Below are 13,454 nucleotides of genomic sequence, written 5' to 3'. Positions count from 1 at the left end.
TAATAGGACTTTTTCGATAATTAAATATCTATCATACGGCAGGGAATTTAAATATCGGTCAAACCGTTATACCAATTTAAAAAATCAGCATGATTGTTGTCATAAAATTTGATCGTGTCATACAATTTTCTGCGGGAATCGAACCGGAAACTGCTGACTGAGAAGTCATGGGTCGTCAACGAACTAACTGGCGAATGCGAGAAGAAGTTGGCCAATTTCTTTTTGTTCTTCTTCACTGGGCCACGAAGAAAGGCCACGACCGTGACCACACTGACCCCCCATTCAAACCCGCCACATCTCGGTGTGGTATTACTACATAATATATGGAGATAAAATCTTAAGGATTGCGATATTTTGTTGTACTTCTCTGTATTGTTTTCATAATTTATTAATGTATGGCTTTATTGAGTAATTGTCGGCCGCCGTAGTGTTGTGTTAAAAAACAAGACTACAGAATCTTAATGAGTTGAATCAACGCACTGATTTGAATTAACCCGCCACTGAATCTATGTCTCGAATATTATGCAGCTGCGATTTGTGCACGACCGCCTTCCGTGACACTATAAACGTGTCTTAATGAATAGGTTTTAGTGCCACACTTTCTTGTCTCGAGACGAAGCCGCACTAGCTAATGTAGCAATCGTGCACCATGGTTCTTAAAGGTATTCATTCATAATTGAAACTACAACATTATGTGGATGTTAGCTACCTCCAGGAAATATCTCTACTTCCTTTTATCTGCCGGTACCTTAGCTTCAGGGACACCTTGTCTATACAGTCCAATCACCGCAGTTTTAAGTCTCCTGATTCTCCTTATTAGGTACCTAATCGGGTGTCTTTCAGGGGAGGATTTAATCGTTCGGGTCCCTATATTCATATTTCAAACAAAATGTAACCACGAATAAATAGTGCGAAAATCTGTACTTGTATTGATTTTAGGCACTTTCTTTTTTAGTTTCTGATTATGAATGTAAACGTGAAAAATTATCTAGAGTATTCTAGAGCTTCAAATAACCGCTATAACCCGCAATAAAGAATTATAATTTAAAAAAAAATGGAATTTGTAAAGTGCTGCCATTCACCGGAAAATAGATTTCCCAAGGAAAATTTGGCGGCGTTTTAATCTCGATGTGTGTTCCGCCGCGCTCTCTTTACCTACATATTATATTACCTTATTACCTACACCGTAATATGTTCGTTTCTATATATATGATTTTCTCAAGATAAAAATGGTCGAATTTCGTTTCTCGCCTCGAACGAAAATACTTACAGGTCCATATTATGTATTCTAATCGCTATAAGCCATACAACTCAGAATAGAATAAAGATACCAGCAGAGCTATTTACTGTAACTAGTTAACACGTTTCCGTTATTTTTCTTGGTCCAAAAATACGGATATCACTCGGGCAATTCCGTATACCTACAAAGCGGTCATCTACAATAATTGGTAACACACGGCACAGCGTCTTACTTGATTCCAAATAGGATTTTTTTATCCTAACCGGAAGCATATTTGGCATCAAATATGACGTTTCAAAAATATATTGCAGTAGGTACTACTCAACGATATTTGACAGCTCTCAGTTGACGCGGTCATGAGCGGCCGTATTAAAAACAGCACACCTGACAGTTAACTTCCGGGAATAATGAACTATAGTACTTTTGTCCTCTCATAATGTGGCCGAAGTACTGTAGTTTCCTGGTTTTGACACTATGCAGAATTTCTCGGTCCTTTCCCATTGAGAACTTCAACATTTTTCTCACCCGGTCAGTCCAAGGAACTTTGAGGATGAGTCTATACAGCCACTCTCTCTCTACCACTCTTCAACTCTCCGTGACATCTCTTGGTTTAGCATCCATACTTCCATACCATAGAAAAGAATTGCGAGAACATAACAACGTACCATACGCAGTCTCAGACCCAAGTTAAGGTTTCGATTGGTAAGGAGGCGTCTCATTTTGAGAAAGGAACTCCTTGCGATCTAAGTACCTAAATATGTATAATGGGTCATACGTTCAATTGGTTCACAGTTAATTTCAAAACTTGTGTTGGTGTTTAGTGTCGCTATTTTTGATTCTAGTAATAGTTTTGTTTTTTTAGGTTCATTTTTAAACCCCTAAGACCTCATTAACCCTATCTGCCAGTTACCCAATAATGACAATATTAACAATGACTTCTATAATATAATATTGTTATGGTTGGTTTTTGGGTTGTCACCGTGTATTCTCCCTTCTGATTCTTTACTCGGTATTGTATTGATCATTTCAGTCTTTTCACACTTTACCCAATTATGTCTTGAGAATAGCCTCTGCCTTGAGACTGAATGGTCGAGGAAAGAATGAGAAAGTACGGTTAATAAATACAATAACAAATACATTATTGTGAAAAACCAATAAAATCTATATTTATTTATTTAATAATACAAAACATTGTGGACATTACAAATCTAAATTCAAGACGTACACAGCATGAGATTTACATTATAACAAATATTATCATCACAAGAGAGAAGAAGAGAATATAGAATATAATAATAATAATAACAGAAAAACAAATTAAATCAAAACATACTTAAGTACAATTTAATACAGAAAAATGAAATTTTGAAAACAAAAAACATACAATTTTACACAGAAAAATAAAGTTTCAAAAACAAAATACATCACTGAACATGTATATGTCTTTAGGGAGCGCATTTCGCCTCGCTAATGGTGCCTGATAGGCTTGACACGAGGAAACGGTTCCGATCCAGAATAAATCATGGCTGCGACCACGTAGGTAATTGGCAGGCGCATGTAAATTCGAATTTATTAGGACACCAGGATTGGAAACCATCCCTCGCGCTAATAAGCAAAAGTGTTTCAAGAGCAGAAGAGACCGACGAGATTCAAGAGAGTGAAAAGTAAGCATGCCTTGTAGAAAGGCAGTCGGAAAATAATCATTTGATTTGATTATTAGTATTCACTGTTCTGTGAATATCCATATCAGGGATAATCTTATTTAGTTGTATGTACTAAATCCATTTTTTTGTAGCCCCAAAGCATCTTCATTTGGTTGGCCATAATATTATATTAAGATTTGTACACATTATGTTGATTATTGGTAACGTTCCGTTTTTTATTACCTATGTGTACTCCTTTTGGCAAGGTTATTTTATTTATTTCTTTAAGTAGTTTTCTGCGGGCGTTAAGTCATGATAATATTATTTTACTGGTTCATTCGTTTTAAGGGGGACAATTACCCGTTACCCGTGATACAAAATATCCGAAGCCATCTTCTTATCAAGTGACCCACATTGTTATCATTCAACTTCTCTACGTCATTTTACATACTATTTGCATGATTTCAATTTTAAACATATTGAGCGTAATTCAGAGAAAGCTGCTTAGTATAAACTAAGAATTTTTTCCATTTGAATATTAGATTAAAATAAATAGATAAGTATTTACTACCTTCACAACACGCCTGCGCATATTATGGACGTTTTTAAACCCACTTTATTATAAATCACATTACATTTCCTTGCGAATTGGGGTGGAGTATTTGTCTTTACAGTTTTATGTCAGTAAATTTGATGAGAAAATACAATTATGATACGTAGTAGGTATGAAATGAAAATAGTTTTTTTGTGATTTATTTATAAAACAGAAAAAGTCGCCAAATCTGGTTTGTGACTCAACGACTTATAGTTTTAAGAGGATTGGTTAATAAGTTATATAAAGTACCTAATATAACTCCAAATAATGGGTGTAAATGGCTTATCAATCTTTTCATTATATATAGTATACTTATATAGTTTTTGAAACTGCAAAATATATACACTACTTCAGTTTATCATAAAGGGGAAGATAGTGGGCAAAGGTAGGAATCAGAGAGGAACACCCCACGACATCAGAGATGAGCACTCTGAAAATACTTACTCCATGTTGTATGAAATTTTTAAATATAATTATTTTATAATATCGGTAGAGTTTTTGATTACCTGTGGGTAAAAGTGTTATAATGTTTTTTTAAACATCACTATATAATAGTAATTTCTGTTCTTTTCTAGATACAGTCGACTTCTTCACAGGACTATGACGGTAAAAAATCATTTTTTTATTTATTAAAATGCGTTTATTACATGTTATCAAATATTATTTGAATTTAAATTCAATAGTTGATTTCATATATTTTCTTATACCAATTTTCCAACCACATATCTACTTGAGATGACAGTGGTTTATACCTAGTGCTAACCAAAATATTAGTACAGTAAACAAAAATTTTAAGTTACCTCCAAATAAAACACGGTTTTACTTAAATTGTCACAGTCACATTTTCCTGAATTCTTGATGATAAAGCTTTTTCAAAACAATTTATATAAGAAAAGGATTGAGAATATAATAATTATTGAATTTTTATTACTGTGTGCTTTCAAACTTTGGCTGATACAACTATTATAATAAAGAGTAAATGTGTAATATTATAGACTTAAGTACATATTATATCAATCATACATAAATCATAATTTTATTTTAAAGAAATTTTTGGACGGAAGCATCAATTTGTCTGAACGAGAATTAGCAAACACATACAAGCCGATTCATAAATGACTGAATACCATTCGATTCGAATATAATTTGTATCGATAAGCTGTTTGCTGACCATTTTACGAGTCTTATACACGCATACTGGGTGTAATTTATGTGGGATACCTACAGTTTTTGATGACAATTAAATTATATAACATTTGGATATTATTGAGAACCAAACTATTTAATAACAGTTTAAAATGATATTCTTAATTAAAATAATATACAGTATGTTATAGGTAGCATGTCCCACATAATTTAATAACGATGAACTAAATCGTCATCTTTAACGTCACGTTCTCAACAAATATTATTGAAATGAACTGATCGCTATTAAATTATGTGGAACAAAATACTGCGTACATATTATTATGCTTTATTTAAAATTATACGATGTTTCCATCGTGAATTGGCATTTATCACGGTGATAATTAATAATATATAAGTAATATATAATAATTAATTAATATTCGTGCAATTTTAATCTTGAAATTTACCTGAATTCTGTAATGTTAGCATGGCTCATAACTTTGTAAAGAAACGTCACAGCCAGCATTAAAGCATTAAAGCAGAAATTGATTGCTTCATATAACTTAGTCGAATTAAAAACTGAAATAAAATATATATTGAAAAATAAATTTGTGCCCGTTTTTCAATATCAGTATTAAGTCATATGAACAAATATATGAATGTATGACCACGTAATCTTAAAAGTGTTGATGCACCTAGATAGCAACTCTAGTTTTTCCTTCAGTTTATAGATTTTTTTACAATGCATATCGATTGTTGAAAGGAAAAAGGAGTTAACTCTCAATTTTTTCAAAATAGGTTTTTTGGATAATTAGACAGGATTAAATACACGCCGTGTCCAATCAATGGTGTTAGCTGCAAATGCCGAATTATCCAAAGTTTGCTTATAATTTGAAAAAGTGAAGTGGGAAAAAAGATTTAACCATCGTTTTTGTTGGTTTATCTTTAATTACCTCGATAATTAGTATCAGATTGGGAACATAATATACCAAATTAATTTCCCTCGTGCACTTATGGCTTATGCCTATTGCATATTTTAACTTTGATTGAAAACCATACCAAAAACGAGCCTCCTTTAAAACTTGATTTGTGTGGTTAAATCCTATTTCCTTTAAACAGTCGATCCAAAATTAATACTCACATATTATGCAATATATAGGTGGGACATTTGTGACATCTCTATAATAATGTCTATATTCCAAGTAAACTTATAGATTTAGAATATTATATGGTAGATTATATAGATATGAATTTTAACGATTTTCTTTAAATGTGATCTACCTTTATCTCTAAAATATCATTACCCAGTTAACATGAACCTAGTTTTTATACAAGTTACATGGAACAAGACTACTTAAGTGTATTTTAAAGTAGGCTCGACTGTTACAGCTAACTCATTAAATCGCGATATTTGTGTTACAAAACTGTATCTCATTCCAGTGACGGACATCCAGTGCACATTCGGCGGGGTGGGGGGCCGCGACTCGATTGCCGCGCTTCTGCGGAAACCGGAAGGCTTCCGGGGCGCCCCGCTATTCGCGGACGACCGAACCGTAGACCCCAACACCGACACGGCCTGCCAGATCAGAACCGAAGGCGCGGACCCACAGGGTCTCTTGTACAAATTGAAGATAACGGATTTTACGCGGTGCGGGGTTCTAAAGAGAAATGTACGTAAATAATTTACATAGTTATTGATAACATACCGTACCCACGTAACTAAGTGGAGCAAAAATAATGGACCGTCTCTAATTCCGCAGATATCCATTACTACTATATTGTCAAATTTAATTAGCATATAAGTATTAAATTATCTTAATTGTTGGCTATACAATTCTGTATATATGGTGACATACAGGATACCTCACCAGCATGGCCCACATCACAAATTTGCCCTAATGGGGAAAAAGTCGGCTGCGGCGCTAGTTTGTTTGTAGAGTCGATATTCGACAACTTACTCCATAATTCTCATAACTCCATAATGGGATGACTGGGCGCTACGCAATCGAACGTAATTCGAAAATAAATAGACGTTGGTGAATAGGTATTTTTAAAATATATGTTTAATACTTATATTATATTATTATATAATTTAATCTCTGTGAGAATTTCAATATGCACACGTAAAAAATGATGTAATTTTGCATTAGTTTATGTTCCAACCAATAGAGTTCTTTTATTTTTCTAAAAAAGCGTCAGGCATAATAATTCTAAATCCTCAATAAAAAAACTTTATGTTACGAGCAAAGTGAATTAAAACTAACAAGTAGGAGATAGAAACTTATAAAATTTCCTCGTCTACTTTCTGTATCAAATCCCAACGAACGTCTACTTATTTCATTGACGAATGTTATTTCATTCGACAGTGCGGTGCCCACTTGTCCTGGCGTCCAGTTGTCCCATTACCCCATCCCATGTCCTCGCCTGTCTGCCATATGCTGTCGGTCTCCAATTTCGAAGACCCAGTGTGATAACTTCTTGTTTTTTTTTAATAATTGAACCTTCTTTCCTACTAGGTTGCCAATTGTATAATAATACATAATATTGGAATAATCAATCCAATATTATTGGAATTGTAAATACATACTAATTTTCTCATCGAGTGTTTCAGGGGATGCTAAGTATCAACAGTATATAATATTATTATGGATCATTGGTACATACACACATAAAAATAATTAAACTCGTATAATGGGAACAGTATTCAAAACACTTTACGTATATATTATAAGTATATACGTCTTTATAAATAGAAAAAAAAAATCCAAATTTCTATCCAATATCGGTAGATAGGTACATTAATTTTATTGATTCACGATTTTTCATATTGGTTTGTTATTCCATACCTTCTTCACACACATTTCGCAAATATAATATTTGTATCAATTTAAGAATATACTTAATTGTAATATTAAATTAATTGCTCTTTTAACCTAACTGTAATTTTAATTATTGAAAGGTTTTAAAATATCGGAACAAAATAACTGCATTTTAAAATACTAATATACATACATCGACATTTTACTCATCTACATACATCAGAAAAGCACTTAGTACGAAGTATTCCTGTTAAGTATAAAATTTAAATCTGTGTCATTATAATAAAGTTATAGCTTTACATGTAATGAGTTGAATGATTTTTAATGCAATGTTACTTCTTCTTAATTATTATATGTAGTAATTGACTAGATATTTCGGTAATCATCTTTGTATAATATACAATTACCCGTATCAAACTTGTTCTCGTTAGTGCTAAATAGGTATAATTTGATCGATAATTTTCCAAATCACTATTACCTATTTTTCTGAACTTGAACATCTAATGATTTGTTTCAGGGCTTCGTACACGTGAGAGTCTGGTTTCCACAATTTCCAGGAGTTGTAATGCAGTCAGACCAAGAACTAATTATCATGTGCAAGCCTCCGGAGCCGACTATCATTGAAAATAAAGCAGCTGGATTCGCTGGTAGTTTGTAAGTAACTTGTCCATGTTAACAGTGAAAATAATTTAAAATAAGAATATTGTCTATACATAGTAGACGAGATTGCTCGCAGAACCAAACTGGCATGTAGTGCATTTGGACGTTTATCAGCACCTGACGTTAGGGATTGCGATTCCGGTACTTCAAAACCGGTATACCAGTATTTTTAGATACCAAAATACCGGTTTTAAAAATTAGACGATATCGATATATTCGGTATTGAAAGTGGAAACAAAATGTATTAATTAACATAAAAGGTTTCACAATACTGTATTGTTTGTCGGGTTACGCGATGTCTGGTTTACTTACATTGCCCTTCAACATCCTTGAAGCTCATCAATGTGTTAGAAAATATTAATATTTTAAAGAGATTTATATAATCTTCTGTTTTCCATATATGGCACAAATACAGGTATCAATACCGGTTTTTATATTTTCATTCGGTATTGCAATCCCTACATGGCGCCACATATAGGTACCTACTTTAAACCGCCACTTTGACTTATTTAGCTTTCGATTAAATTCAAGTTTGTATCTGACTGAGACTGTATCCTATCGTACTTGTGGGACTGTTTAATAATGTATGGTACTTACTTTTTAGTCCCCATGGTGCACGGGTTTCTGGAGTTGTGGAGGAGACACCTGGCAGATTGGAATACGAGGTCGCCCTTTATAAGGAAGCACCCGCAGCGAGAATAACCAATTCTTCGAATGAACTCCCAGTAGATCAGGTAAATAATTCTTCAGGAGCAAATCAATCAATAAATTGTAATTTTAAAGTCCCGATGTAGTAGGTACTTTAAAATTGTAGAACGACAAAATTCGGACACAAAAACAGTGACGTCCCGTGGGGGTAGGCAGATTGAGCGTTGCTTGGGGGCGGCAGTTACTCGAAGGACGACAAATCGAGGAGAATCATTTGGTATATATAGAAATAGCTAAAATTATTATCTTTACCTATTAGTTGTACAATAATAGTATAGTAAAAATGGTGTGAAAATAATAAATCTGTGTATTGCTCAGAAATGTCAACCAAATAGAACCTCAGACCCTGGTGAATTCGCTTTTTATGTAAATTCGCCTAAATTTAATTATGTATGTTTTAGTGGTAAGTGTAAGTATATTTTGTTAGTAATGTATCCATCCAACACATTTCTTACATATTGGAGTCATGAAAGGATGATAAAAAATACTGAATAAAAAATGGGGCAGAATTTTGGCGCTGACTAGGAGCGGCATTTTGTGTAAGGACGTCACTGCACAAAAATGAAGTTCCTATTCTATTTATATGATCATAAAAATCCTACTTTACTATTTACATACTGTATAGTGTATAGACATAAATGAAATGAGATGAAGTATAATATTATTAAAAATTCATTTTTTTCACGAATTTTAAGGCTGTACCCATTGGCACCAAATTACAACTAAGAGCTCGCATCAACCCTGATTCTGCTTGGAAATATGTGAAACTGATGGAAGTAACCGTTTCTCCGGATCCTGATGACCCTCGTATGGCAGGGAGTGTCACATTAGTCAAAGAAGGGTGAGTAGTATTAACATTTAAATTGTATCCAATAAATTTTGTTAGAATGATGAAAGCAATGCTAAAAAAACAAATATCATTACGGTCCTTTTTGTAAAAAATGCCAATTCGATGTCTGGATTTTTAAAAATTAATTATCTAATACGTGTTGTTGTACTTCCTCCTATAGTTGCAGAAACCGGGACTTTGCGTCAATTATACCTCATCAGCCAGCGAGATACCGTGACAAGCACAATGAAGTTTTCTTGGATTTCGAAGCCTTTCTTCTTAGCACCATGAAGGAGAGAAGTACTTTGTGGATCCATTCCCAGATCAAGGCTTGTATGGACGCAGCAGATTGTCAACCCGACTTTTGTTTAGATCTCTTCGAACCATCAGGTTTGTTCATAATATATTTCGAAATATAAATCGTATCCATGTCAAAAACTGTTTCCATGTAACATATAGTATTTAAACATCGTCAAAACGTCCGGCATTTTTCATTTCATTTGACGGTTTGCGTTGTACAGTGTTTTTACGACTCTCTTTGAACATTTTATATATATTTTTGTTTTTCATCTAGAATCGCTCTAGTAACTCACCAGTAACATTAATAAAATCTATTTATCACTTTGAATCCAGTGGCGGGATTAGGAGACCGAGGCACTGACTGATTTTGAGCCTCTCTCCCACAATTAACCATAGTTTCGAACTACCTACATAACTAGTAAAAATAACAATGCATCTCTTCACTATTCAATTATTAGTGAAAATGACAGTGATTTTTTGTGCAGGTACAAGTACTATCTGTTTGGTGGTTTTGTTATATGTATAAGACTTTTCGATGTTGGTTGCCGGATTTTTTTAATAGTTAATTAGTAATAAATACGCATTTTTTTAAAAACGGTATAATTTAATAATTGTAGGACTTGTTTGAACTGTTTCGAGGCCCCCATTTTAAATTTTCTAACGAATCGATTGCGTCATCTGCGTCAAAGAAAATCGACTCTATATACAAAAATACGACACATGTGTAGCTCATGGTGAGCTTTAACAGATAATTATTATGAGTATAGACCGACTATTACTATTATTATTAATGTCACGATGTGGTACATCCAGTGTTTTGTTAGCTGTTAGTTCTACAAACAGTCTATATTATATTATATTCTAGATATACCTAGTTGAGGTCTCTGCCTACTAAATTTTGCATCAGAATCCATGTAATAGTATAATAATTATTATCGTGAATATCTGTCGTGCTGAAAACGGGTAGCTGATAAAATACTGAGTTACAATTTAATAGAAGTAGTGGGAAATTTTATTAGGAAAATTGTGAAGAGTAGGAAGCAATTTGGTTTAAAAATGTTCTCAATTATTGTATGTATTAATTATTATATGATCTTATTAGGATCGGAGATAATTAAAAAAAAATATTGTATTAGAATATTAGAAATAAGTAGATTAACGTAGTAGGTACGTATATTATACAATCATTTCCCAACTAGAAAATTATGACTATCTGAACTCTGTCATTTTCAGGACATGGCCGAAGAAAACGTCAGATGACATTCGCCTTGTACGAGAACTCATCAAACGTCCAGACTTCTTCGAATGGAATCCAGTCCGAAGCACTAACTCAGAAATACAACGACACTACACAATTCACGAGGTTCAAAGAGAATATTGAATATACTGTTCTGATGCCTGGAGAACTCTTCCATAAGACGGCAGCGATGGAGTCCTCCTGTAACACTTCGTTGGTGATAGCTGGTGCCTTGGGGTGCCTTCTGTTCATATCTGCAGTTATCGTAAGTGCAAAACAAAAACATCTATATTAATTTAGTTATTTTAAGAATCATTGTTCACTTTGAAATCATTTAAACTAGTGTTTCCCAACATTTTCTGCCCGTCCAAAAATAGTTGTCGATCATTAAAAAAAAGAAGAAGAATAACCACCTCGAAATTACGAAGCAATTAAATTATCGTCCGCTTTTTCAATTAACTGCATGTGAGAAGACTATATAAGACTATAAATAAAAAGGATTTCAAGTTATACACATTTATATTTTTATAAAAATCGATGTTTTATAAAATGAATATTAACAATATTAAAACTATGAATTAGTCGAAATTCTCTTAGGCGATACTTAGAAAACTTAATAAACTAAATTAATAATAAATATGACCGTAAAATAAATGTTACAATAGGATGGGGTGCGATTCAACAAATTCACATTTTTTACAATTATAAGTTTACCTTTGAAAAATGTTTTTCTTTTTAATGTTTACAGATACATGTGTTAACACAGTTGAAAATGTAAATTATCAAAAAAATGTCTCAAATTGCAAGCTTCGTGTTTTTTCGCTAGGTGCCTCTGATAGGTAAAGACATCACCTTAATGTTTTTACATAGGTATTCTACAGCGCTCAAAATGGAAAAGTTAACGAACCGGAGCGCTCGAAAATTTTTCTAAAGATATTAACATTCTCGTAGTTGTAAGATTTTTCGTTATATTATCTATCTAGCTCAGACGGTCAGATTATTTTTTCCACGAGACAGAGCGATAATGTTACCTATTTCACGAACCGGAACGGCGCTCCGGTGCGCTCCGGTCCATTTCGAGTCCTGGGTATGCACGTATCGATTATTAAAACTAAAATTATCAGTAAAATGTAGTTTTCAAATTCACTTGCAAAGACATTTCGGCCCGATGGGCTTAATATAAATAAATGAAAAGCTGTTTTAAAATAATCTTTCGAGTTATACATTTAATAATTTATTCATGTTCACAGACTATAGATACAATGTTTACTCATGAAAAAGATTTTTAAACAGCATAACGGAAAGAATCGATTAAATGTTTATCGTTCTAATAAAGTAGATTTACCACTGTATTTATGAAGGCATAATTTAATTTTAATTTCAGTAATTCGTTGATTTTATTTTATTGTGCTTTCATTTATATTCATAAACACAGATGGCAAATATGATAATATTCGTAGCTCTTATTGTAATATATTGTAATAATATGTATTTTATGTTTAAAGTCTTACCTTTATAATATTATACGTACTTACCTTACAAATATTTTTCAATCATCTCATTTAGTTCCTAATCAGCTAATGATGCATTTTAAAACACGGCATAATGTGAATCCATTTTGCCTAATCGTCATTCAAATGTGATACAACGCAAAATACAATCTGATCTACTTTTAATGTTACAGATGTGCTACCTGGCCAGCCGACTCCATTCCGCAGTTCTTGGAAGCAATCTGGCGCACCTGTCAAATAAATCCATCGAACAAATCGTGAGAGAGGCACAAGCACAGTCTTTTGGCGACTCCATTGGATACACTGGAAGACCAACCCTTCAATGAAACGATTCAAAAATACTCAGATAATAAAAGTTTCCTTAATTACTATTAATCCCCGGAAGTGTCAATTACGCCTATAGAAATGAGTAGAATAATACTATAAACAGATAAAAAATATACAATGACGTAATGTTAATCAATTCAAAATAACCAAACCTGATGAATTTATACTGTTTTAAAAATATGACTATCGACGGGTCGTGAAACAAAGAGGAACGTTTTTTTTTTTTTTTTTTTAAATAAACGTCATATTAAATAAAACCATAAACAAATTAACGTCTTTATTAGTAGGGAGGTAAATATAACAAAGGTACAATAAGAATAGGTAGTTCAGTGTGTTTATTTCTTACCTATTGTATACGGAATTTAAATAAATTTAAGGCTGTCAGATTAACGTTGATATTGTTTAAAAGTGATTGATAAAATAGTAAGTAATATAAAAATAGTATACCTACACAACG

At 32.9% G+C, this 13,454-nt stretch overlaps 1 protein-coding gene across 1 annotated transcript in view; it reads left to right on the top strand.

Annotated features, from left to right (window-relative positions):
- Positions 1-13,102, top strand: part of LOC147063359 (uncharacterized) — a 42,388-nt gene extending 29,286 nt beyond the window's left edge. Inside the window, exons 2-9 of the mRNA XM_085959660.1 lie at positions 4,054-4,084; positions 6,047-6,276; positions 7,943-8,079; positions 8,690-8,819; positions 9,489-9,634; positions 9,804-10,012; positions 11,156-11,424; positions 12,844-13,102. Coding sequence (XP_085815786.1) covers positions 4,054-4,084; positions 6,047-6,276; positions 7,943-8,079; positions 8,690-8,819; positions 9,489-9,634; positions 9,804-10,012; positions 11,156-11,424; positions 12,844-12,996 — 1,305 coding nt within the window. The 3' untranslated portion in view covers positions 12,997-13,102. The remainder of the gene's footprint in view (positions 1-4,053; positions 4,085-6,046; positions 6,277-7,942; positions 8,080-8,689; positions 8,820-9,488; positions 9,635-9,803; positions 10,013-11,155; positions 11,425-12,843) is intronic.
- Positions 13,103-13,454: the final 352 nt, after the last annotated feature.

This window comes from Rhyacophila brunnea, unplaced genomic scaffold, assembly GCF_057557595.1.
Source record: "Rhyacophila brunnea isolate RB1 unplaced genomic scaffold, BYU_Rbru_1.0 scaffold_9, whole genome shotgun sequence".
NCBI classification, from domain to species: Eukaryota; Metazoa; Arthropoda; class Insecta; order Trichoptera; family Rhyacophilidae; genus Rhyacophila; species Rhyacophila brunnea.
This window is presented reverse-complemented; position numbering and strand designations above follow the sequence as displayed.